This window comes from Elephas maximus, chromosome 2 (assembly GCF_024166365.1).
Source record: "Elephas maximus indicus isolate mEleMax1 chromosome 2, mEleMax1 primary haplotype, whole genome shotgun sequence".
In the NCBI taxonomy this organism is placed as follows: domain Eukaryota; kingdom Metazoa; phylum Chordata; class Mammalia; order Proboscidea; family Elephantidae; genus Elephas; species Elephas maximus.
The window spans coordinates 174010010-174036983 of record NC_064820.1 but is presented as its reverse complement, the minus strand read 5'-3'; the positions used below and the strand labels follow the sequence as shown (position 1 = coordinate 174036983).

Sequence of the window (26974 nt, the reverse complement as noted above, 5' to 3'; positions counted from 1 at the left end):
TTTTTTCTGAATGAGCTTACCCTATATAAACTGTTCTGCAACTTTTTTCCCACTTAACGTTATGTTCGAGATGCACATAGATCAATCTCATTCTTTTAATGGCTGCATGGTACAGCTTCTGGATGAATGTTTGGTCAGTTTAATTATATAGAAAGTCTTTCAAAGATATACAGTAAATCATGCCTGGTGATATATTTGGTGGGTCACCTTTATATTATAGCTGCTCTGTCCTTGAAAAAAATGGGGCCTACACTCACTGTGGTCAGTTCCTGGACTCAGATTCTGTGAGAGGCAGAGAGAATATGAGATTGAGAATGAATGTGAGAGAGTGTGTATGAATGCACGCAGGATGGCCTGGAGTCAGCTGAAAATTTAGAGTTGAATGACTTGAGTTTGAGATCTAGCTTCACATCTCCTGGCTGTGTGATCTCTGAGCTTTCCTGTCCCCATCTAATTTGTTCCTTGTCTTTGCCTTGGCCAGGCCAGTGCCTCCCATGGGCCTTAGCAGCCCTGCTGGTGATGCTCACAGAGAAAGAGGCTGCTGAGTCCCGGGGTGGGGTAGGGGCTAGAATCAGGGCCCCGCCCTGGAATGACAAGCCAAGGATCTGCTACCAGCTTTGGCAAGTTCCTTTTTCTCTGGGCCTTGGTTCCTTTTGGAAACTTTGGTGTCGTAGTGGCTATGTGCTATGGCTGCTAACCAAAAGGTCAGCAGTTGGAAACCACCAGGCACTCCTTGGAAACTCTATGGGGCAGTTCTACTCTGCCCTATGGGGACTAAATTGACTCAATGGCAGTGGGTTGGTTCCTTTCATCTGTAAAACAAAGGTAGAGCAGACCTTTAAAGTGACCTTTTAGCGTGAGAGGTTCTGGGTCACAGAGAGAACAGGCAGAGTCTCAGCGGGAAGGGGGGCCTGAGGCAGAAGGAGGTGGCTCATCTACAGGGAGCTAGTCCACACATGTCTGCCCATTTGCCAAGGAGTGCAATGACCCGTTCTCCTTTGAATACTCTCTTTTTCTTCTGTACAACAAATAATAAAAGCTACCTCTGTGTCAGGCACGTGCAGATTAAGCCTTTAGAGAAAAGTACAGTCAGGTGGTTAAAAGTTTAGATTCTGGAGTCAGACAAAACCTGGCTTAAAACCTGATAGTTTACTTCACATCCCTAGACTCAGTTTTCTCACCTATAAAATGGAAACACCAATATTAACAGCACTGGTGGATTTAAATTAGGTGATAAGTACAAGCTCTTTGAGAGCAGGGTCTGTGCTTTGATCATACTGTATCCCCAGTGCCTACGACAGTAACTAGCACACAGTAGTTTCTCAATAAATGTGTTAAATGGCTACTGAATATAAATCTTTGCACCGTACTTGAGGTATAGTACATAGTCAATATTGTTGTCGTTAGGTCCTGTGGAGTTGATTTTCAACTCATAGTGACCCCATGTGACAGAGTAGAACTGCTCCACAGGACTTTCTAGGCTGTAATCTTTACAGGAGCAGATTGCCATGGAGCTGCTGGGTGGGTTTCAACCACCAACCTTTCAGTTAGCAGCTGAGTGCTTAACCGTTGTACCACCAGGTCTCCTTTTGTGGTCACTGCTGTTATTTTTAAATGTTACTTTGATTATTAGTAAGCATCACCTATTACTTTAGTCAATTATCCTAGCAGCTTTGTGAGATGGGCAGTATTACCTGTGCTTTACAGATAAAAGACAAGTAAATTTAAGTAACATACCACACAGCTAGTAAGTAGCAGAACCAGAATCTGAATCGAGGCATGTCTCCCTCCCGGGAGTGCATGCTCCACCTGTGCTTTGCCACTCCATCCCGGAGGCCCACATTACCTGTATGCCTTCCTTTCTCTCTTCTGTGCTACTTTTGAATTCACTGTCACCTCCTTTTACCTGGGCACAGATTGGGGGAAGGAAAGGAGGGTAAAAGCATGATTGCCTCCGTAAGGCAGCTCTGATATAGGGAGGCTGGATGTGTTCCCTTAGGTTTAGCTCCGAATTAACAAATTCCCAAGAAGCAGTTCTCCCTTGTGTCCCTGAAGGATGCGAAGGTATTTGGGCGAGTCCTTCAGTCACTTAGGGGTTAAACACGCATCACCTGCTACCTGCCTGGCCTGCCCGCTTCTCTGCGCAATTTCCTTTGTATCAAGCTCTTAATGATGAGAAATAGGATGGAGCATAGGCTGTGAGGTCCTGGCCCCTCCCACACCCCCTGGCTGAGCTCTGCCTCTGTCAGGGCTAACGGTTAGCAAATTAGATCAACTGAGGCTCCTAGAAGGAGAAACCGATAAATGACTGGTGGGTACTCAGTGGAGGGGAGGGTGGCTAGGAGGACAGGGCTGTAGTGATAGGGGAGGGGGGCTGGAGAGGGTCTGGAGTCTCAGAAGTTCCTCCACCATCAAAGCTAGGTTTCAGGGTAAAGGGCTGGGGCTTGTACCACCCTCTCTAACACCCCCAAGCAGTGTGGGAGGATTGCATCTGCTCCAGGGAGCAAATTACAAGAGGCCCTGGGGAGGGGATGGGTGGCTACAAAATCCTAGAGCTGGAAGGGCCTTCGATGTCCTTCTGCACCTGTGTTCCTCAAACTGTAACCTGCCAACTCCCTGACACAGAATTGCAGGAGCCTCTGAAGAGGCAGGCTCCCGCTGCAGTGCATGGGCTCCACGCCACAGTTCCTGATTGTGGCTATGGAATGGAATTTCGTGGAACTTATTCACAGTGCAGATGCTAGGCCTCCTAAGTGAGGCCCGGGGGTCTGTGTTTTTAATACACTCAGTAGAGTATTCTAGTAGCTGTCTCTGGGAGCTGTGACCTAGAAATCACTGATTCATAGGTTTGGGACTGAATGTATTGGTTTCCTCAGGCTCTTGTAACAAAATACCACAAACTGGGTGGGTTATAAGAACAGAGATCTATTGTCACATAGTTCTGAAAGCTGCAAGTTGGAGATCACGGTGTTGGCCATCTTGATTCCTTCTGTGGCTTTGAGGGAGAATCTGACCCATGCCTGTTCCCTCGCTTCTGGTACCTCCAGGAGTTCCTTGACTCGCAACTGCAGCATCACGTGGTGTCCTTGCTCTGTCTCCCTGTCTCTGTGTATCTTATCTTCTTTATTAAGGACACCATTCATATTGGGTTAGGACCCACTCTACTCCAATATGACCTCATGTTAACGTAACTGATGACGTCTTCAAAGACCTTATTTCCAAACAGGGTCACATTCACAGGTACAGGGGCTAGGACTTCACCATATCTTTTTAGGGTACGCAATTCACCCATAATGCTGATGGAGGCAGATAGTGTAGAACTTAAGGGCATGGGGTGCAAAGTCTGGTGGATCTTAAATCTTTGCCTCCAGGTTACCTGTAAGATCTTGTTATTAAGGAGCCTGGGTGGTGCAAGTGGTTTGTGATCAGCTGCTAACCTAAAGGTTGGTGGTTTGGACCATCCATGGCTTTGTGGAAGAAAGGCCTGGTGAACTGCTTCCATAAAGATTACAGCCAAGAAAACCCTGTGGAGCAGTTCTACTCTGTAACACAGGGGGTTGCCATGAGCCGGGGGCTGACTCAATGGCAGACAACAGCAACAACATGATTTTTATAGCTCACCATGTACCAAACTTTGGCTTGGTCTTTGTCCTATTTGGCCCAGAGGTTGTTTAAGTGATTTCCCGGTCAACTACACCTTGTGGCTCTACACTGGAATTTTCGCCGACTTCTCTATGGAACTTTCCACTCACTGGGTATTATCTCCACAGCCTCAGCCTGATGCACACAAAACCACTGGGTGGTTTGTGGTCAAGCCCTCTGTGTTTCCAACATTGGCAGCCATCAGAGGAAACTGAAATGATGGGAGGGGACTTGATCAGCTGAGAGGAGAAGATAGCTTGGAACAGGATGCTCAGAGCAGCTCTCCCCTTTGCCCCTTTCTGTCTGGACTAGGGAGTGGATGTGACCCTTGGTCTTTGTCCCGCTCCCACCCCCAGCTGTTTAGGAGCACATTGGGCGTCTGCCATGGGGCTGGGCAGGGACTGCTGCGTCAGCCTGGGTGAGGCAGCCGGGAAGTCGGCAGACTCCTGGCACCAAAATGAGATTAGCCAGGGATGGAACCCGGAAAGGACCACTGCTGATCAGAGCCTGGTGCTCTTTCCTGTGAGCAGCACAGGCCCTTCCCATAGAGCAAAACCTGGGTGGGGATCCCAAGGGGCTGGGGTGGGAGTAGAAGCCGAGCCAACCTTAGATAGGTTTTGTCAATTGAGAAGGGCAAAGACTCTGAATTGGAGATACTTGAATTTTTTAGCTTCCTGGATGGATAAGAGCCTGAGGTTTTAGAGAACAGGATATGCTGCTAGGGCCTCTAGGATTTATTCCTGGGCTTTCTTCTCCCTCTGAGCCCTCGATCCATTTTCTTGTTGTAGTATTCATCTTAGTGTACCAAGGATGGCAAATTCCTGGTGCATGGGCCTCTACTTGCCATTCCATTGATTATTTATGATAGTGATAAATAATAAATCATGGCGCTCTTTCTACCAAGTCCAGAATCCCTGTCTCCAGTTCATCAGTGGTGTGGATAATGAGACCTTGCCCTTGGAGAAAGGCCTGGTGATCTGCTTCCGTAAAGATTGCAGCCAAGAAAACACTATGGAGCAATTCTATCCTGTAACACATGCGGTCTGCACAAGTCAGAATCAACTTGAAGCAATGGTTCTTTTTTTTGGTATATATTATGATGATTTATCCCCATGTTTAAACTCTAAGCTCCTGCAGAGCAGGCCCTTAGCCTGTCTTGTTCATTATTCCATCCTCAACAACTAGCACAATGCCTGGCAAACAGCAGGAGTTCGGTAAATATTTGTGGAATGAGTGACTGTCCTTTACTGACTGTCGATCACTTGAGGACAGAGATTATGTCTAACACAGGATCAGGGCTCAGTAAGTGAATGAATAAAATAAATGATAAGCATCTTTATTCTGAGTCCAACACTAGTATCTTAACCAAAGGAAAAATGCAGTCACTCATGCTTGGTTGTGGATGTCACTTCACCAGAGAGCTGCCTTGCTGACGTGGCGAAGTTGGGACTGGTAGGAATGGCATCAGTCTAGCTTTGGCTTCCAGGTGCAAGGTCTTTACATTGAATCATCCCAAGAGTTCTGATAGTAAATTGTCATTTCCATTTGGCAGATGAGGATATTGAGGCTCAGAGAGATTTAAGAGGTTTGTTGAAGAACATGTGACAATTTAGTGTTAGAGCTAACACCAGAACCTTGGTCTCCTCACCCCAGGCCAGTGTTCTTTCTCTGGCTGCTGAACTGCCTTTTTCTGAGCCTATAAAGTTTTGACGTATGATTTGTCGTATGTCATGCTTGGGTTTGGGAAGCTTTTTGGAACACCAGTTTTGACATGTGATTTGTCGTATGTCATGCTTGGGTTTGGGTAGTTTTTTGGAACACCAGTCCTACCATATTTTATAAGTATTAGCTGTCCCAGTCCAGCCTTTTTAGAACCTTTTGAGCTTCTCTAGTCCAGGGGTTCTTAACCTGGAGTTCAGCAATGAGCTTACCAAAAAAACAAACCAATTGCTCATGGTGTCAGAGTAGAACTAGGGTCCATAGGGTTTTTAATGACTGATTTTTCTGAGGCAGCTCTGGGTGAACTTGAGCCTCCAATCTTTCATTTAGCAGCAAGTGTGTTAACTGTTTGTATCGCCCAGGGACTCCTGTGATGAGATCTGTTGTGTGTGCTGTCGAGTTGATTTCGACTCATAGAAACCCCATGTAACAGTAGAACTGCCCTACAGGGTTTTCTAGGCAGTAATCTCCAGGTGAAAACCCTGGTGGCGTTAAGTGGTTAAGTGCTACCGCTGCTAACCAAAGGGTCGGCAGTTTGAATCCGCCAGGCGCTCCTTGGGAACTCTATGGGGCAGTTCTACTCTGTCCTGTAGGGTCGCTATGAGTCAGAATCGACTCGACGGCACTGGGTTTGGTTTGGTTTGGTTAATCTCCAGGTCTTTCTTCTGCAGAGCTGCTGAGTGGGTTCAAACCACCAACCTTTTCAGTTACCAGCTGAGCGCTTAACCATGGTGCCACCAGGACTCCTCTGAAGTTGTATATCACATTTCATGTATATGTGCATTTCTCTGCAGAAGAAGTGTATAGCTTGCATTCCCAAAAAGGAGTACATGACTCCATAATAAGGTTAAGAACCAATAATTGAACCCAACTATGTCATTTTGGATATGAGGGAACTGAGACCCATGGAAAGGGCTTTTCCAGGGCCATGATCTTTGATCAGAGATGTTCTGTTTCTCCATTAACAGAGGACTGATAGCGGTGAACAGTAACCTCAGCTACATCATCGAGCCCCTCCCTGACAGCAAGGGCCAACACCTTATTTATAGATCTGAACATCTCAAGCTACCCCCAGGGAACTGTGGTTTCCAGCACTCTATGCCAACCTCCAGAGACTGGGTCCTTCAGTTTACAAACCAGAACAAGAAGCGACCACGCAGGGTAAGTTTCGAGGCTCTCAGTGCAGGAGTCAACCTGGGAATAGGCTTGTCTCCCCCTGAGGTTTCTAAAATGAAAGTAGATGGTTAAGAAGGAAGAAATAGATTTTTTCTTTTATTCTAAATTATTGTTGAGCGTGAGATACACTAGGTGGTAGAATAATTACTATTTGGGAAAACACTACCACATTTAAAATACCTGAGGTGCTGATTTCAGAAAGTTTAAAATGTGAAAAAAATGCATACTCCCCCTTTCAAAGTATCACTTAGGCATATGCACAAACATGGTGTATTTATTTATACTTAAAATAGAGGTATGTGGTTTAAATGTTCTTTGGGAACTTGACTGTCAGCATGTTCCCTCAGAGTGTGTTGGCCTCTGGTCTGCCGGTATTAGCCAGCTCAGCTCATTGTTTTTTGAGAACAAAGGACTGGATCCGCATCCCAGAGCCATCTCCAATGATAATCAAGATGGCGGGTGGAAGGTGTAGAGAGGGTGGTGGTGACTGCAGCCAGGACTGCTCCTAGTGTTGCAGTACAAAATGAGTAAGGAGGTCAACTGCTTACTGACAGGCTGCATTTCTTAGCAGTTTTTTGAAATGAGGCCAAGTCCAGTTCTGATCTCTTATATCTTTTTCTTAGATGAAAAGGGAAGATTTACACTCCATGAAGTATGTGGAACTTTATCTCGTGGCTGATTATGCAGAGGTAAGGGGGAGGCAAAGGGCTTTAGCAGAAAAATTGCTCTCTTGACAGCTTCCATTCCAGGTTTCAAGCTACTTTGGGGAAATACTGACACATTCATCTTTCTCTGGTTCATCATACAATTTTGACCTGAAATCTGACCAAGGGCTCTTTTTGCCATTTTAAACATAGTTGGGTAAAAAAACAAACAAAGGAAAATCTCTTCTAGCTCAATACATCAGTCATACAGAGAATCAGGGCAATTATCTGAATTAATATTTCTTAGACTGGGACTGAAGACCTTTAGGCTAGGCAGCTTATTCTTAGGAGTCTGTGAATTTTTCTTTAGAAATTTTTAAATCTTGTGTTTTCTTTACAAAGATAATTGAATCTGATTGAATCAAATTTCCTTGCCCATATGTGGGTCCACGTTTATAATCATGTTGATGCCAAATGAGAACCAAAAGCAGAAGTTCCCAAAATGTGGTCCCTAGACCCAACAGCATCAATATCACCTGGAAACTTATGAAAAATGCAAATTCTGGGTTCCACCTCAGACCAACTGAATCCTACACTGTAGGGGTGGGGTCCAAAAATTCATATTTTAACAAGTCCTCTGAGTGGTCTTATGGAAGGTCAAGTTTGAGAACTACTAACCTGAAGGACTAGCAAGTTTACCTTTTAATTCCATATTCCTGAAATTAGACATTCTTGAGGGTCTTTGGGTTCTTAGATTTGATGAACAGTTATCTTGCTCATTCATTCAGCTTCACTTATTCGTTAGCAATTTCTTGGTTTTCTATTATGTGCCAAGCACTGTGTCTGGCACCAGGAGATACAGCTCTGACCTAGACAGACCTGGCCTGGCATCAGAGTTTACAGTGACAGCCCAAGAAACTATAGTTCCCAGTGTGATAACTGCTAAGATGGGAAAGTACAGCATGGTAGCGTGCATGTAATAGGGGATCCAGTGTGGTTTTGGGAATCAGAGAAAGCTAATCTGAGGCAGAGATGTTTAGGCTGGCACCTGAAGAATGGGTTTTGCCCCAGCCCCTGTATTTGCCGCGTTTTACCTCCGATTCTCACCGTATGCAGTCCCATAACTAAGCATATCTTCTGTCACCCAGTGTCGTGTTGAGCTGAGCAGTCTTGGTGTTCTAATACCATGCATGCTCACCTGGGGCTTCCCTTAGGATAAAACTCATCACAAGGCAGGTCTGTTTTGTACCCATCCAAATGATGTAGTTACCACCTACACAAAGGCCTCATTATAGGTGGCCTTACCTAGTCTGGAAGGAGCCCTGGTGGTGCAATGGTTAAGTGCTCAGCCGCTAACCAAAAGGTTGGCTGTTGGAACCCACCCAGCGGCTCTGCCGGAGAAAAGCCTAGTGATCTGCTTCCATAAAGATCACAGCCTAGGAAACCCTGAGATAGTTCTACACTGTCACATTGCATTGCTATGAGTTGAAAATCTACTCGAAGGCACCTAACAACAACAACCTAGTCTGGAATCCCCAGACACAGATTCTGGAGACCGGGAGGGGTAGGGAAAGAGCACTCGTGTTCACATCAGGAGACCTGCCTTCCATGCTAGTGGCAAGAGGAGGTGGCTCTTGAGCTATGTTGTAGAACAAGGAGGAGTTAACTGGGCAGAGAAGTGGAAGTGAAAGGCACTCCAGGCTGAGGGAACATTGTGTTCTGCTTTGAGTAGAGTTTAGCTTTTTAATTGATGTCCATATTGGTTTTCCCAGCAGCCTTCGGCTTCCCCCCCTCCCCCCATTTCTGTTGTTTTTCCTTCCAAAGACTGCTGTGTGTATAGGGTAGGGGAGCAGTGCAGAGAGCAAAATCCAAAGCTGGTTTGTAAGCAAAGGCTCCACAGTCATGGGAGAATGTCCCAAATCTGCGTCTCTAGCCTGTAGCTCTGCCTGACATAACTGCCTCTAGTGGGAAGGTGGCTGGAAGAAAGCTGAGCCCCTCTGGCTCTGACATTTTTTGGTTTAAGCTTTGCATCTAAGATTATCTAACACAGTGGGCTTTAGCCACTTTTTTTCCCAGACACCAAATCCTTTGTTCAAATGAAAGCCCCAATATTTCTGCATAGAGAAACGCAGCTGCTGTAGGTTAAAGGTGGGGCCTTCCAACCCTTCGGCCCTGCACTTTGCCCCGCCTGCCCAGTGGAATCTGGATGCAGGGTTTTAAAGATCACTGGGTGCGTGTTCCCCATAGCTGGACAAGAGGAGGCCAGCCAAGGATTTGGCGTTTTAGTTCTGCTGACCTCCAGGGTCTCGGCAAACCCCCGAGAGGAAGTATGTCTGCTCAAGGTGCTTCCAGCACTGTGGTGTCACCTACAGCGCCGTGGCTCCTTGCCGCCTCTTCCTGTTGCAGAGACGAGCACCTTCAGCACCTGCTGCACAGACATTTCCAGCGTGGGTCCAACAAGGCACGTTCATGCAGCCACCGCGGATAAGAGGATGTGCTCCTTTATGGGGTCCTGGGTACTCCTCTGCCCAAGGCTGTGGTGACTCATGTGAGGGGGTGGGTGGGGGTTATCAGAGGCCAGGCTGAGCTCACAGGCTCATGAATGCCTCTCCCACACTCCCTCATCCTCTGAAGGCAGAAATGTATGCCTCACAAGGAATTAATCGGAGATGACGGGAAGGGAGGATTGCCTTTTCTGTGATTTACAACCTGGTGCTGAGGCAGGGCAGGCTTCTCCTGGGCTCTGACCTCAGAGCAGGGAGTAGACGCAGAGAGGGGAAGTGAGACAGTGTTGCTGCCTAGAGAGAGAGTTGTTGGAGGTAAGAAAATGATCACACAGCTCCTCACTGCCTGGGCCCAGGTCGGAGCACCTGGACTGGTTCTCAGCCTATTCGTTCCTCGGGTAAAACAGGGAATCCAAGGGGGAAAAGAGAGCAAGAGGGGATGCTGTAGGAGGAGATAGGTTGTAGCTGTACAAAGAGGCTTGCAAAGGAGTTTCATCATACACATAGATTGTGGGGTACTTGGGAAAGGATGGGTTATGCACCACATTTTACTTCCTGTGCCCCCTAGAAAATAGGGGGTTCACATATTCCTTACTTTAGACCAGGGATTGGCAATTTATGGCTTATGGCCACATCCAGCCCATAACCTGTTTTTGTAAATAAAGTTTTGCTAGAACACAGCTGTGCCCCTTGGTTTATATACTGCCCCATGGTAGAGTTGCGTAGTTGTGACAGAGACAATATATGGCCCACAAAGTCTTACATTCATTTTCAGGCCCTTTAGAGAAAAAGTTTGCCGACTCCTGCTTCAGACAATTCCTGACAACATAACACATTCCTTAAACTATGGTGGGCATTATTGGGCAATTGTCTGAAGATAAGGTTAATATATTTTGAAAATATTGAAATCTGACCTTTATGTTCTAATAAATACTCACTAAATGAATGGAAATGCTGTAATGCTTTCTGTGCTATGAGGTCAGTTTAGAAATGGGATGACCCCATAATAAGAAACTTCAGGATTAACACCTTGGAAGGATCGAAGTCAAAGGGCTTTACATTGAATTTAACTCTGTAGAAGGCAGTGGTGAAAGCGATATTCTCTTCAAATGAGGGACAGTGTTCCAAGGAAGTCTGGGAAAGCCCCAAAACAGGGAGAGAAGGAGAAAAAGTGGATTTCTTCCCTGTGTCAGGGCTGGGACACAGCCCATCTAAACAAATATCCTCCTAGGGTGTTTTATTTGGCTATTCTTTTTTGTTTCTTTCTTGGATATTCTTGTAGGATGAGGTAGAAAAAGGAAATGAAGGATTCAAATTGAAGTAACCTGTGTAGTGTATACCCAATGTGAATAGGTACAGAGATTCCATATAACAGTTGCAGGCTACACGACATGCCATTTGTTTACAAATTCAAATCGCAGTTGTAACAAATTTTAGCTTTCCACTATGAAGCTTTACTTCATCATTGTAGCTGCAAGAGAGCACTCCTTTTGAGACTGTATTGACCAGTGTGGGGCATTCATACTGAAATGTCTTTCCCTGGCTACCCATGGTAGACATTTCTAATCGAGGGCAGCACTTCTTCTTGCTTAGCCCCATTCTCAGAATTCTTTTTGCTGTAGAAGCACAGGCAGGCACTGCCAGTTGACCTGATGTTATCAGCCAAGCACGCTAACCATTTATACCATCAAAGGGACCATAAAAAAATCAAAAAAAACAAACCCATTGCCATTGAGTTGCTTCAGATTCATAGTGACCCTAAAGGACAGAGTAGAACTGCCCCATAGGGTTTCCAAGGAGCAGCTGGTGGGTTTGAACTGCTGACCTTTTTGGTTAGCAGCCAGGCTCTTAACCACTGCACCACTAGGGCTTAAACCTACAGCCTCTGCCCTCAGCAAGTTTAGGAAAACAAGCTGCCACCTTTGAATAGAATGAAGTAGAACTACACTGTGCCCCAATGTGTAATTTATATCCACCTTTCAGATGTTAAAATAACATGTCAGTTGAAATTGCCAGGGTTTTGAAGTTGTGTATGACCAGGATGTCAGAAGACAGAGTGTGTGCACTAGTTTTTGTTCACACAGCTAAAGGATCCTACCTTATGTAAAGCAGAATGTTTCCCAAGGAATTATGAGGGGTTTTTTTTTCCCCCTTGAAGCCAAAGCAATGGATGTTGTCTACTTAAAAACATTGACGACAACATCATGAACTTTTTTTGGGACCCAACTGTAACTTTTAACCAGATGTACCCTGCTGCATGACCACATGAATGTGAGATATTTCCTCTACACCTATTTTCTGGAAGATGAGTGGATCAGAGACTTAACAGCATCTGGCTTTTACCAGATGGGTGTAAGGGAGTCTTCAGAAGGACTCTGTGTGCTCCCAAAACAAGAACACTGCAGAGCCTGGGCTCCAGGTTAAATTTGCTTGTGCTAATTTTAACCCTGGTGGCGTAGAGGTTAAGTGCCACGGCTGCCAACCAAAGGGTCAGCAGTTCGAATCCACCAGGTGCTCTTCGGAAACCCTATGGGGCAGTTCTACTCTGTCCTATAAGGTAACTATGAGTTGGAATCAACTCAACAGCACTGGGTTTGGTTTTGGGTTTTTTAGTAGCAACTATGGAAACCCTGGTGGCTTGGTGGTTAAGAGCTACAGCTACTAACCAAAAGGTCAGCAGTTTGAATCCATCAGGCACTCCTTGGAAACCCTACGGATCAATCCTACTCTGTCCTGTGGGGCCGTTATGAGTTGGAATCCACTCGACAGCAATGGGTTTTTTCAGGCTGGGTTAGGAACTGGAAATACTGACATGTATGAGACCCAGGTCCTGCCCTTCAGGAGATGACACTGTGGTTGGGGAGATTGTTATATATAAATGACTGATCGTAGAAGACAAAAGAAATGAACCAATTCAAAGATAAGTAGTGGGGCACAGGAGGGGTGCTGGGAGAGGTTCTGGAGTCTCACCGGTTTTGCTTGTCCCATTTAGTTTCAGAAGAATCGACGAGACCAGGAAGCCACCAAACACAAGCTCATGGAGATCGCCAATTATGCTGATAAGGTGAGACCAGGTGTGTACTTTGTGGGAAAGGTGCCAGCCCCTCAGAGGGGCTGCAGGACAGGAGATCACATGGCACCTGAGCTACCTTCTGCCAGATTGGCCACTCAAGCCAGTTTCTGTAAGAGAATGAGTGATGACATAGAGGCTCAGGATAACCTTGACAAAAGCCCTGAACTATGTGACCGTAGGCAGGTAACTCATCTTCTTTGGGTTGCAGTTTTGTTTTTCTTATTTGTAACCTATAAAATAGAGGAGCTGGCCTAAACCAATGACTTTCAATTTTTTTTTTCCCCAACAGAATCCTTTTTAAAAACGAAATCTTACGCCAATGAGGACCCAAAGCTTTGTTCTTCTGACCCTTTCCTCTCCCCTCTGCTGTGGCTCCTGAGGAAGCTAGGACACGGAGGAGCCCAGTTAAAAAACCCATGATCTTTAAAGCTCTTTAAATTTCCTTCCAGGGTTAAGGCCTAAGGATTCTCTGGTTTAGGAGGGAATTGAGGTAGGTTAGGGTGTGGAGAAATAGTTTTTTTGGGGCCAGTCTGTACAGTCTCCACCTGTAAAACAGTTCTAAAACTATTTCCTTCCTCCTAGGAAGCTGGTAGATAGTTAACTTTCCTAGGCCAGGCCTTTTTCCAACATCCTCTTAGGAAATATCTAAGTACTTCAATTTTACTAGAACAGGCTGGTCTGAGACTTGAAAATACTTTGTATTTGTTGTAGCACAAAATGCAGAAGAGTAGGTAACCTAGAATGAAAATAGTCACTTGACACTGGCATTGTATAGTTTAAAATAAGGAGTTTTAACATTGTTGGAGTTGTAGGTCTCTTTGAGAATTTGATAAAATTATTGTATAATTTCAGAGCACTTATAGAACTTCTTGGAGCCCTGGTGGTGCAGTGGTTAAAAGCTCAGCTGCTAACCAAAAGATTGGCAGTTCAAATCTACCAGCCGCTCCTTGGAAACCGTGTGGGGCAGTTCTACTCTGTTCCGTAGGGTCATTATGAGTCAGAATCAACTCAATGGCAACGGATTTGGTTTTTTTTTTTGGTTATGTCCCATGTTTTTGTTCTGCCTTAGGTGGCTCTGGAAACATAGCTTAGAGTCAAGTGAAAGTCAAACACTGGCATTTCCTGGAAGAAAGGACTCCATGGACACAGTCTCTTGGGGACCTTATTCTAACTCCTCTGTCTGGCTCACAACTCACTCAGCAATAACATCTGAATGATCCTGCAACCCAGACACACTCAACATCTGGGAAAACAAGAAAGTTTATTTCCCTGGGGACTATACAGGAGGTAGATCCTGCTACCAGCCAAGTGACATCTATTGTTGTGGAGACCCAGCAGTGGGGGACTTGGCTGGGTCTCCCCTTTGTGAACTCTCCAGCTGGCCTGGGTGATAGAATCAAGGATGCTGATGAAACGTGGAGGGAGAAGGGAGGCATCAGCAAACCCCAGTCCTTACTTGAAGCCACAAGCTTTGCTGGGTTGTCCATTCTGGGAAGCAGTCTTGGTTGTCTCTCCAGCAGCTAGTTTCTCCCGTCTGGGGTGAGGGAAGGCACACCTACTTCTCTGAGAGTTGCTGATCCAGGAGCTTGAACTGAACTATTGTTGAAGCAAATGCTGGAATGAACTACACTAATTTACTGAATCATGAACTCGATTCAAAATGTTTCCCTTGGCGAAAAAGCCAAGTTTACCTCCTGAAAAAGCTTCCTAGTAAAGCAAGTTCAAGGTGAAATCTGAATCCTGTATTTTCTTTAATGATTGACCTAAATTGGAACAGGAACGTAAAATTGCCTTTGAAATTAACTGATTCTAGCCTCCCCAGGTCTGGAGCCCATCTTAGACCACAACTTCTTAGAGCAAGTTGATTTTGGCTAGATGTGTAAACACTCCAGCTCTTAAGCTGTGCAGGGCTGTGAGTGGACTTTGCGGTCAGATAATCTGGACTTTAATCCTGGCTCCACTAACTTAGTGCTGAGACTTTGAGCAAATTACTGAGCTTCTTTAAGCCTCAGTGCCTAGTACACTGGAAGTGCTTAATAAAATTGGTGCTGTGATTATTATTTTTAGCTAGGGCAGTGTGTGCCAACTTTGAATTACAATGGTATCTTCTGCTCATGTGACCTGTGTTTCTATGGTAGGCATCTCAGAGTAGGCCAATCAAAGGATCCCTTGTGCCCATGCCTTCCTGTGGCTTAGCTTTAAAGAAAACCCTCTTCCTGTTTATATGCATATGAGATGAAAGGCCTCATGTCTTAAAGGTTAGATATAGCTCTAGTCTTAAGGGGCTAGATAGTCAGATCTCGTTTACAGAATTTCAGGATCTCTGAGTTAGAAAGGACCCTGATGATTATCTAGGACCTATGTCAGTCTAATGCCTGAAACTTGCTTATGATATTCTTGACAAAACCTGAACACCTCCAGTGATGGGGAAGGAGAGTTTTGGGAGTAAGCATATCCATCCATTTGTATATTGTTTATACTCATTTATTTCCAAAATGAACGAGAGACACCTTACAATAAAATGTCCATATATGATTTGATATAGTGATACAATATAACACTATTCAGCAATGCAAAGGAATGGAATACTTATCTGAAAAACCTTATGCTAAGTGAAAAGAACCCAGACACAAAAGACTGCATATTGTATGATTCCATTTATAAGTACTGTCCAGTGAAAGGCAAATCTATAGAGACAGAAAGTAGATTAGTGGTTGCCTAGGTTGGGGGGTGCGAATGACTGTAAAAGGTTATGAAGGATCTTACTGATGTGATGAAAGTATTCTAAAATTGGATATGGTAATGGTTTCATAATATATTAAATTTACTAAAAATTATTAAATTGTATGCTAAAAAGGGGAGATTTCTTGGTATGTAAATTTTACCTCAAGAAATTGTTTAAAAATCCATATACAAGAGAACCATTTAGACATATATAAAAAAAATAAGACCATGTAAAGAACTGGGAGAGAGAATCGTACTAGACAGCCCAGTATTTATTACCGAGCACAGCAAAGCTTAGCTCTGAGGTTCCTGACGACCAGCTTTGAAACTTGTCTTTCCTGTCTGTTTTACTTATTGATTGAAGCCCTTCTTCAGGACCAGGCAGAACAATGCTGATCCTTTTATGTCCTATCTAGTCTTCTCTGAACTGAATAACCCCAGTTCTGCCACCAGGATGCTATGAGAATGTTATACGTCTTTCCCAAGATTTCATTTCCCCAATTTTTCTGTTCTGAAAAATGTGAGTAATAACGCCTGTACCTTCTTCCCTACATTAGTTCCTGGGCTGCTGTTATGAAGTACCACAAACTGAGTGACTAAAACCAAAAGAAATTTATTGTCTCACAGTTCTGGAGGCTAGGAGTCCAAAATTAGGGATGGATCTGAGGGGGAATCTGTTCTATGCCTCTCTTCTAGCTTCTGGTGATGGCTGGCAATACTTGTGTTTCTTTGATTTGTAGATCACTCCAATCCTTGCCTTTATCTTCATGTGGCCATCTTCCCTCTGTTTGTCTCTCCTCTTTTATTTTATTTTAATTTTTTTCTATAAATATTTTAGAGCCCTGTTGGCATAGTGATTAAGAGCTTGACTGCCAACCAAAAGGTCGGCAGTTCAAATCTACCAGCTGCTCCTCGGAAACCCTCTGGGGCAGTTCTGCTCTGTCCTATAGGGTCCCTGTGAGTCAGAATCAAGTTGATTGTATTTTGGTGAAAGTTTACACGGCAAATTAGGTTCCCGTTTAACAGTTTCTGTACATACTGTTCAGTGACATCGGTCACATTTTCCACACTGTGGTAGCATCCGCATTATTTCTGTTCTGTTGTTCCATTTCCGTTTCCCTGCCTCCTCTGACTTTTTCATCTTTGCTTTAGGGTAAATGTTGACCATTTCTTCTCATATAGATGAATTTTTTTTAAAGGAGCACAGTACTCGCAGGTGATATTGTTTATTTTATGAGCCAGTCTGTTATCTAGCTGAAAGGTGACCTGCAGGAGTGGTTTCAGGTCAAAGTTTAAAGAGTATCTGAGGGTGATAGTCTCAGTTCCTTTAGTCTCTACCTGTCCAGTAAGTCTAGCTTTTTTTTTTTAAGAATTTGAGTTTTGTTCTATAATGTTCTCACGTTCTATCTGGAACCATCTATTTTGTCCCTGGTCAGAATGATTGGTAGTGGTAGCTGGGCTCTCCTCTTTTATAAGGACATCAGTCATATTGTATTAGGATCCACCCTACTCTGGTATGACCTCATGTTAACCTAACTGATAACACCTTCAAAGACTCCATTTCTAAACAAGGTTACACTCACGGATACCAGGGGTTAGGACTTAAATGTATCTTTTTTTTTTTTTGAAGTGGGGACACAGTTCAACCCAAAACACTCCCCTTGGAGGCATGTGGAGAAGAGAAATCTGGTATCTGCCTTCTGAGCTCTTAGCCTAGGAAGACGCTTATAAAACCCAGGTGGTTGACAGATAATGTGGCTTTTCTGTGTGTGCTTTCAGTTCTACCGATCCTTGAACATCCGGATTGCCCTCGTGGGCTTGGAAGTGTGGACTCATGGGAATTTGTGTGAAGTTTCAGAGAATCCGTATTCTACCCTCTGGTCATTTCTTAGCTGGAGGCGCAAGCTACTCACCCAGAAGAACCATGACAACGCACAGTTAATCACGTAAATAGCCTCTTCCCCTGTGTGTTGTGTTGGTGTCTGATGCAAAGCTAACGCTGCTAGCCTCTGCCTGCAGTACAGATGCTCCGTGTTTGTCTCTCTCTTTCGCTCGTGGAGAGGATTGGTTGTACAAGGCCATCTTGACACTCTGGTCCAGATATGCCAGTATTTCTCAGACCTGTGCTCTGTGCCCAGCATACCCAGAAAAATATTAAAAAGCCTGGGAGGCATAACAATCCCAAGAAGTGCTGAAAACCTAGATGAAAAATCAGCCTTACTCATATTCAGCAGAGGGTCTGAAGCCATTGAGTATCCATTTGTGAAGCGGGCCGCTTTGAAACACTTTCTCAGGGGCTCATCTTGATCTCCATGACCATGTTTGAGTACATGAGTTAATCCCCCAACACAGCCACAGGAGAGACATTCCTTGAGTTATCCTTCACCTTGTTTCCAGGAGCTCAGGGCTGAGTGCCCCAGGGTCCAAGTGGCAGATCATGCAAGAACTCTGTTTGATGGGTGGGAGACATTGGGATTGGGATGGGGATGGGGGGAGGGGGAACTTATGTTGGATGTTCTTCAGTCCTGGAGGGAAAAGAACAGACACTGACAAGGGTCATGGTGGCACATGACAGGCCCCTAAAGGTGATTATTTGATATTTATTAGTGTTGACTTCCAAAGGTATTTTGAGGCAGCTACAACAAAAAGCACATATATCATAAAACCAGTTTTCTTCTGTCCCCCAAATATGTCTCTGAGTGCTCAGAGTTTCCCTTCATTTACACTTTTAAAGGAACTGAAGAAAGTAACTGTACTGGAAACCTAGACTGTAAGTGTTTACTTCATGTGGTACTTTGACCTAGGAAGAGTCTTTGGGTACTGACACATTTGGCCTGAGCTCACAGAAGCATGGCTCACTCCTTTGGGCAAGGCCTTGAATTTAGGTTTCTAGTATGACTCCCCCCAAGGCCATAAAATGGGTTTATAAAATAATCAGTAGGGTTTCATATAGATTTGTATATATTTTCCATATGCCTTTGCAAATTGTTTCTCCGAAGGTAAGTGTGCCTTTAATTCAACTGGCATCTGTTAATTACCCACTGTGTATCAGATTGTATACTAGGTCCTGGTGACCCCAGAGCAAATAAAATAGTCCCAGCTCTCAGAGATTTCATGGCCTAGATGAGAAGACAAACATGGAAATATAAAAGTACCACATAATGAATTTCCACATAGATTCTTTAAATAAATTATGTGTTTGTGGCATGCATGAAAAGACTTGTATTTTATTTATTCCTTCTTCCCTGCCCTGGTTGCATATAGCTGAGAGAGAAGTATATTAAGCTGGGGGAAATGTTGCTGGCTGTTGGCAGATTAGGATCACAATTGCAAATCAAAAGCAGAAATGGCTCATTCTTGCACCCAGCTGCACTTGGTGAGGTCCTTGATGGGACACATCTGTTTCCTTGGCCCCAGTGTGATGTGGGGATGAAGGATCAGCCCTCACAGCTGCTGCCCTGGTCCCACCTGCTCCACGCACGCACACACACACACACACACACACACAAACACACACACCATAGAGCCAGGGATGCTGGCATGGGACCTTGGCAGCTGCCGGAAGTGGGCATGATTCACTTCAGCATCAGAGCTTGTGCCCTCTTCACCAGGCCCTCCCTCTGACCTTTTCCTGTCCAGCAAGAATGGAATGCAGGTTTGTAAGCCCTGCCCTTTTCCTTCCAGAGAATGGGGCTATGGGCACATTGTGGGAAAAAGTGGCCTCTTCACTCTCTTTCTGCTTCTCTGGAGCAGTAGCGGAGGAGGTGAGAGGAAATAAGAGCTGTGGTGACCTGGAGGTTGTCCAGTTGGCCTGGATACCCGGGCTTCTCCCCTTGGGAATGATCTTGAATGTCACTAGAGCTAAGGAGCCATGGTGGCCACTCGCTTCTGGGCACATGAGAACAGCCCTCTCAGCCTCCACCCGAGTCACCTCTTATTTCTCCTTTTCTCTCTCAGGGGTATGTCCTTCCACGGCACCACCATTGGCCTGGCCCCCCTCATGGCCATGTGCTCTGTGTACCAGTCTGGAGGTGTGAACATGGTGAGTCTCAGCGAGTGTTCCCGTGTTACAGAAGCTGATAAAATGCCCTCACAAGACATCTTTCATAAAATAATTTAATCTTTATTATTGCAGAAAAAAGAGCTTGGACAGGAAGCAGGGCAATTTCTTGAAACGAAACCATTAAATTCTAAGAGATAGAGGTCCCCAGGAGTGAATTTTCATTTCTTAGAGTTTATTTTTGATTTTCAAGCTCAGAAGAACCCTGAAGCTATTAATACATCACTCAATCTCTCATATGTTCCAAACCAGGGACTGGGGAATAGTAAGATAATAGAGATAAAAGCATTTTTATTTCAGGTCTTGCATTGTTACATGTGTCCTTCGGAAACAAGAGCCTTTCTCAAAGTCATGGTTAGGAAATTACTGTCTTCTTTTGAAATTCTCTCTGACTTTGTGGGGATGCTTTGAGGATTCATTTCTAATCTGTGAATTAGCTATTAAGGAGGCTTGCTGTCCATCTGTTTGTCCATCCCTTCACCCATCTAGTGCTTACTAACACGTGTAGCATAGAGATTAAAACCACAGGCTCTAGAGTCAAAATCAGTTGGGTTTAAATAGCAAATAAGACTTTGGGCAAGTTAATGCATTTCCTCCATTAGAAAATAGAAAAAGAATTTTACGATTTATAATCTTAGGGTTAGACTGAGAATTATGATGTAAGAAACATACCTAAGTGTTATAATCTGTTTTTGCTGCTTCTTTTCTATTTATTTTTTTGTTGTTGTTGTTTGTTTCATTAGCTTTTGCTTCTTATGATTAAATGCCAGGCACTATCCTAGGTGGCGTGCCTGGTATGTGTCTATCTCATGGGCTTTCTCAGAAAGCCCTGGGCCAGAAACACTTCATGTTTGACTCATGTGGTATTTCCCGCATCAGTTCCTTTATAGCCTGGAGAGATCTCTATGTTAAGAGAAAGAATGGCAAAATCCTCCTCTTTTATTCAGAAAGTGTTTATTGGTTAGGGAATTTATCGATGGGTCAGACGTAGCCTCCAACCTTGAGGAACTCAGGAAATATGGACTTTTAAGCATTCGACTTCCTAATTACCAGCATCAGTGGATTTAGACTTCCAGTTGACAGCCTGTTTGCTCAGGGATAACGGAGTCAATGGGGAGCAGCACCGCTTGGCTAAGGAAAAGGTCGGGATGTAGACAGGAGGCAGAACGAGCCCTCTGATCCGAACTCTCTCCCTGAGCAGGACCACTCCGAGAATGCCATTGGTGTGGCTGCCACCATGGCCCATGAAATGGGCCACAACTTCGGCATGAGCCACGATTCTGCAGACTGCTGCTCGGCCAGCGCGGCTGACGGTGGGTGCATCATGGCTGCGGCCACCGGGTGAGTCAAGCAGAAGCTGCCAGGAAGGGTGAGGATGGGGAGGAGAGCAGGACAAGCGTGGCCAGTGTGACTCAAGGGTTTCTCCCAGCTAGCCCCAGGGAGCCTCTCTTATACTTCTTTGGGGGCCTTGGAGGGAACTGTGGTTTTTACACCAAAGAAATGGCAAGAGGACCAAGGAGGCAGGTGTGTGGAAGGAGCACTAGGTTTCTAGCAAGAAGTTTTGTGCTGGTGGGACCCTAAGATATATTTCATTTCTCTCTAAGGGCCTTTGGCTGTAAAATTAGCCTGACCGCATGTATATTTATGAATATTTCGTGCCAACCAATTTTTTTTTTTTTAATTTTTGATGGAAATATACGTAACAAGACATACGCTGATTTAACATTTTCTACATGTACAGTTCAATGAAATTGGTTACATTCTTCACCATTCTTGCTATCTCTACCCACATCGTTTCACCATCATTAACTGAGACTCTCTGTCCCCTGAACCTCTCCTCTGGGTTTTAGAGTTACTGTTGTTAACTTAATCTCATACATCCTCAAAGATGGCAGGATCGACAGCTGTTTCCATTGCTTGCTGCCCAGACTCCTAACTAATTCCAACCTTTAAAAGAGCACAATGCTGAAGGCAAACATTATTTACTAGTTGAGCTTAACTGTGGTTTAGTTTAAAGATGACTCTGTGGGATAGTTTCAGTTCAAGGCTGAAAGATTATCTCAGGGCAACAGATTCAGGGGTTACCCCAGTTTCAATGGGTCCAGTAAGTCTGGCTTCTATAAGAATTTGAAATTTTGTTCCATGGTTTTCCTCTTTTTGATCAAGATCCATCTATTGGCCCAGATGAGGACCCATTTTGATAACAGCTACAACCTTTGATTTCTCCATCCCAGGGAGTGTGATCAGTGCTGTTAGATCCTTGATTGAAAGCTCTGATGCAGCCTCCAGAACAAAGAGAAGGAAGGAGAGCATCCACACACCCCAAAGGCTGCGTTTATCATGAGGAACAAGGATGAGGCAGCTGCATCTCCCTTATGGTCACAAGGGATTTTTTTAAAACAGAATCCTTGAAGGAAAATTCTGGAGTTTTTTTCAAGGACTTATCTCTTAGTGTTTGGACTCAAGATAGCACAGAGCATTGGGTTCTTTAGGACCCGAGCCACTTTTGGGGAGGCATTCCAGTGGAAGCTTATGTTCACCCCACCCCAAACCATTAGAGGGTGCTTATGATTTTTAGAGAGTGGCATTTTCGTGTCTCCAAGAGGAAATGCAGCTTTCTTGGAAATCCTTTGTCCAGTGTTTTTTCATCACTCCTTGGCTGTGACACACAAAGGATGATGTTTACATGCAGGATACTGCTCCTTGGGTCATTCTCAAATCCGTATCAGTTCACCGTTACTCCAAGCTCACCTCTTTCCCTCCCAATCAAAAAAGCATACCTGAAGACAAATGAATTGAGAGTTATCTTAATTATTATTCCAACTTGTTTTTAAATTGTTCACAAATTTAGTAGTTTAACAATTATTAGTAACAAATTGCTTGCGACATACCGGAAAACTGAAGGAAATTGCCCAGTGTTTAACCTTTAATCCATTTTAAAAATTTGGGGTTGCTTTATAGACCAAAATAGCAGTACTGCCCACAGTAAAAGGAAGGTATGGCTTTTGTTTTTTTTCTGCCTATATTGGCAACCCTGGTGGCTTAGTGGTTAAGTGCTACAGCTGCTAACCAAGAGGTCGGCAGTTCAAATCTGCCAGGCGTTCCTTGGAAACTCTATGGGGCAGTTCTACTCTGTCCTATAGGGTCACTATGAGTCGGAATCGACTCGATGGCAATGGGTTATGGTTTTTATAGTGAGACCCAGGACCTTTTACTCTTTTGGTTCTAAGGGGTGGGGGTCGGGATGTATGTGCATGGACTATGGGGCTGGAGTTCAGGTGGAATCTCCCACCTACGTAGCAGGATTGACAGCTTTTTGATTGCTTGCTGCCCAAACTCCCAACTAACTTCAACCTTGTTCTCTGCCAGACACCCCTTTCCCAGAGTGTTCAATGGATGCAACAGGAAGGAGTTGGACAGGTATCTGCAGTCAGGTGGTGGGATGTGTCTCTCCAACATGCCGGACACCAGGATGCTGTATGGAGGCCGGAGGTGTGGGAATGGATACCTGGAAGATGGGGAAGAGTGTGACTGTGGGGAGGAAGAGGTAAGGTGTTGTGGTGGTGGTGGTGGGAGGGGAGAATGTGTATTGGTTTCAAAGCTCAAGGTCGAAAGAGAAAGCAACGGTTTGGTGGTTCCTCAAAAAGTTAAGTACAGAAATACCATGTAACCCATCAGTTCCACTCTTAGGTATACCCAAGAGACCTGAAAGCAGCAACTCCAACAGGCACATGTACACCGCTGTTCATTGCAGCACTATACACAATAGCCAAAAGGTGGAAACAACCTAAGTGCTCATCAATGGAAGGAATAAATGAATTGTTGTACCTACACACAATGGAATACTGCTCAGCCACTAAGAGAAATGAAGCCTTGATCTATACTATAACATGGATGAACCTTGAAAACATTATCCTCAGTGAAATAAGTCAGTCACAAAAGAACAAATATTGTATGATCTCCCTTACATGAAATAACAAGAAGAGGCAAATGTCTAGAGACCAAAGTTTATTAGTGGTTACCAGGGATGGCAGGGAGGGGGAAATGGGGAGCCGTTGGTTAGTAAGCAGTGAGTGTTTGTTTATGGCGATGGGAAACTTGGCAACCATTATGGGTAATGGGTGCACAACATGATTAATGTACTTGGTATCACTAAACTGTACACCCAGAAAATGTCGAATTGGCCAATGTTGTGTTATATGTACATATTTTTACAACAATAAAAAAATATCAACATAAAAACAAAATAAAACTGATAAAATATTTACCAAAAAAAAAGAGTGTGAGAGAGAGAAAACAATTGGAAATTTCTGAATCACAGACATTTCCTACTCATGGCTATCAAAGACCCCATCACAAATAAGATGTGGAGAGTAAGCCTTCGACACGGACCATTCCTGCAGCCTGTCCCAGTTTGGGGTTGGCCCTGCTTGTGTCCACACCCAGAGTGGAGTTCTCCTTGTGAGTGTCTGGGTCTCACCAGGAACCACAATCATGCGGCGTGTTGGCTGCCTCTTCCCAAGTGGAGCTACAGATGGTCTCCTTGGCCCTCCAGCTGCGCTGAATTTATCCTGGAGGCCACACAGCCGGATATGTGGACTTAAACCTGGGCCTTGTGAGGATGCTTAAAATAACAAGCTTGGACCGCTTAGCCCGGAGAGTAAATGACTGAAAGGGGATGTAGGAAGTGCTGTCAAATCTCGAAAAAGCCGCTATGAGGAAGAAGGAGCAGAACCGTTTACTTTTCTTCCTTCTGATCTCTGCAGTGATCACGGTGATAGCCTCACAGCGTAGCACAGTTTAAGCAGTTGCATACTGTCTTGAAAAAAGCAGAACTGGATAGTTTCATTACTATATTTTGAAGGATGAAAACATATTTGAACACGTGTGTAACAGCTTGGGGAAGAATACAAGAGTAACGGTTAACTATGAGGTGCGATCGAGAGTCCATATATTTGGAAAAAGACTTTGATTTTATAACTAGTTAATAACTAGTGTTATAACTCTGGCTCGATTTTTTTTTTTAACCCAATCATGTAACTTTCATATTAAAAAAGAATTAAAGATGCCACCATGCCACCACCAGGAGTCCAAAGTGATCAGCCCCACACCCTTCAGAAAGGAGGGAGCCGTGCTATTGTGGAGGGCCTGCAGGGTTGAGGAGCAGCCCGAGAGTGGGCTCGCTGAGTTGGCTTGTATTTAGGGCAGCCATTTAGTCAACAAGTACAGTAAAACGTGCAAAAGCCAGGACCTGTGTAAGGCAGAAACCTGTCAGAGAAGGAAAACTCAAATGTTTTCCACTAAAAGGAGAGAGAGAAAAGTGGTAAGGCTGTACCTGTCAAAGGTAGAAAACTTGCGAGACCCAGAAAAACAAGGCAGTCCTGTCAAGTTCCGGCTCTGATAGGTTTCAGTGTATTTACTAAGTGTAGTGTGCTTGCTGCCTTGGGTCCTGGGGATAGGATGGGGAGCAAAAAGATCCCTGTCCTTGTGAAGCTCACAGCCTAATGGGGAAACACACATGAGCAAATAATTGCAAAAGCGTATAATACACCATGGTAAGTGCTGGAAGGACACATTACATAGTGATTTGGATATATCTATAGTGCCTTTGAGCCCTGGTGGTGCAGTGGTTAAGAGCCTGGCTGCTAACCAAAAAGGTCAGCAGTTCAAATCCACCAGCTGCTCCTTGGAAACCCTATGGAGCAGTTCTACTCTGTCCTGTAGGGTTGCTGTGAGCCTGAAGCAACTCAATGGCAGTGGGTCTGGTGTTTTGATTTTCTTATGGTCCCTTTGATGGTACAAATGGTTAATGTGCTTGGCTGATAACCAAAAGGTGGGAGGTTTGAGTCCACCCAGAGGTGCCTGAGAAGAAAGATCTGGCAATCAACTTCTGAAAAGTCAGCCATTGAAAACCCTATGGAGTGCAGTTCTACTCTGACACACGTAAGGTTGTCATGAGTTGGAACTGACTCTACAGCAACTATTTTTTTTTTAGCCTTAATGCTAAAGGTATAAAGAGATTTTTTTTTTTTCATAGAGTTTCTGGGAGGTTGAGCTCCAGGGGTGTTTGGGTTGGGAAATGCGGAAAGTAGGTGAAGACCTTTCCTCCCCCAGCCTCCCTGTCTCCCTGCCTGATTGCCCCAGAGGCCCTGCTCACACCTCACTCCCGCTGCCTCCCACAGGAATGTAATAACCCCTGCTGCAATGCTTCCAATTGTACCCTGCGGGAAGGGGCTGAGTGCGCCCATGGCTCTTGCTGTCACCGGTGTAAGGTAAGGCCTTTCTCCCCCTGCCCAGGCTTCTGACCTGACAGCAGACTGTTCTGCTGGGGGCTGGGGAGTGATGACTGGGGTTCAGCCTTCATCCTGGGGGGAGGATCGTATTCAGAAATATGGAGCTGGAAAGGCTGTACAAAGAAAGTTCACTATTGCCTTTACTGGGCCTCAGGAGTCCCTGGGTGGTGCAAATGGTTAACATGCTGAGCTGCTAACTGGTAGGTTAGAGGTTCTAGTCCACTAGAGGTGCCTTGGAAGAAAGGCCTGGCAATCTACTTCTGAAAACTAGCCGTGGAAAACCCTATGGAGCACAGTTCTACTCTGATGCATATGGGGTCTCCAGGAGTCAGAGTCGACTTGACAGCAGCTGGTTTGGTTTTGGTTTATACTGGACCTCACTGAGTTCAAATCATCCCAGAGCGCTATGCTTTGGGGAGATGGTTTTTTTTTTTTAAGTGTCCAGAGAGAGTAAGCTTGATTTTATTTGGAGCTAATAATTATAATAATTTTGATTAACATTAATGGACCTCTGATTAGATGCTAGGCGCTGTGCTGAACCTTTTGTATACATTATCTAATTACCTCAGAAGCCCCATGAAACATATATTATTATCCTCATTTTAAGATGAGAAACTGGGGGTTGAGAGGGGATAAGTGACTTATCCAGGATCACACAGCCAGGTAGGGACTTAACCCAGATTTCTCTGACCCTAGAGCCCACACCCTTAATACTGATCAAGAAGATAAATAATATATTATTACTGGGATTAAAAGGCTGGACAGTGAATAAGGAAGACCAAAGAAGAATTGATGCCTTTGAATTATGGTATTGGTGAAGCATATTGAATATGCAGTGGACTACCAGAAGAACCAACAGATCTGTCTTGGAAGTACAGCCAGAATGCTTCTTAGAAGTAAGGATGGCAAAACTTTGTCTTACATATTTTGATCATGTTATCAGAAGGGACCAGCCCCTGGAGAAGGACATCTTGCTTGGTAAAGTAGAGGGTTGGCGAAAAAGAGGAAGACCTTCAGTGAAATGGATTGATACAGTGGCTGCAACAATGGGTTCAAGCATAGCAACAACTGTGAGGTTGGACAGGGCTGGGCAGTGTTTTGTTCTGTTGTCATAGGGTCGCTATGAGTAGGAAGCTAGC

At 44.6% G+C, this 26974-nt stretch overlaps 1 protein-coding gene across 2 annotated transcripts in view; it reads left to right on the top strand.

The window, feature by feature from the left end:
* ADAM19 (ADAM metallopeptidase domain 19) overlaps positions 1-26974 on the top strand; it is a 111451-nt gene that overhangs the window by 58486 nt on the left and 25991 nt on the right. For both annotated transcript variants that reach the window (XM_049874216.1, XM_049874215.1), the window contains exons 6-13: positions 6330-6522; positions 7161-7226; positions 12678-12749; positions 17262-17428; positions 19440-19524; positions 20744-20883; positions 22912-23089; positions 25725-25814. In XM_049874216.1, coding sequence (XP_049730173.1) covers positions 6330-6522; positions 7161-7226; positions 12678-12749; positions 17262-17428; positions 19440-19524; positions 20744-20883; positions 22912-23089; positions 25725-25814 — 991 coding nt within the window. The remainder of the gene's footprint in view (positions 1-6329; positions 6523-7160; positions 7227-12677; positions 12750-17261; positions 17429-19439; positions 19525-20743; positions 20884-22911; positions 23090-25724; positions 25815-26974) is intronic.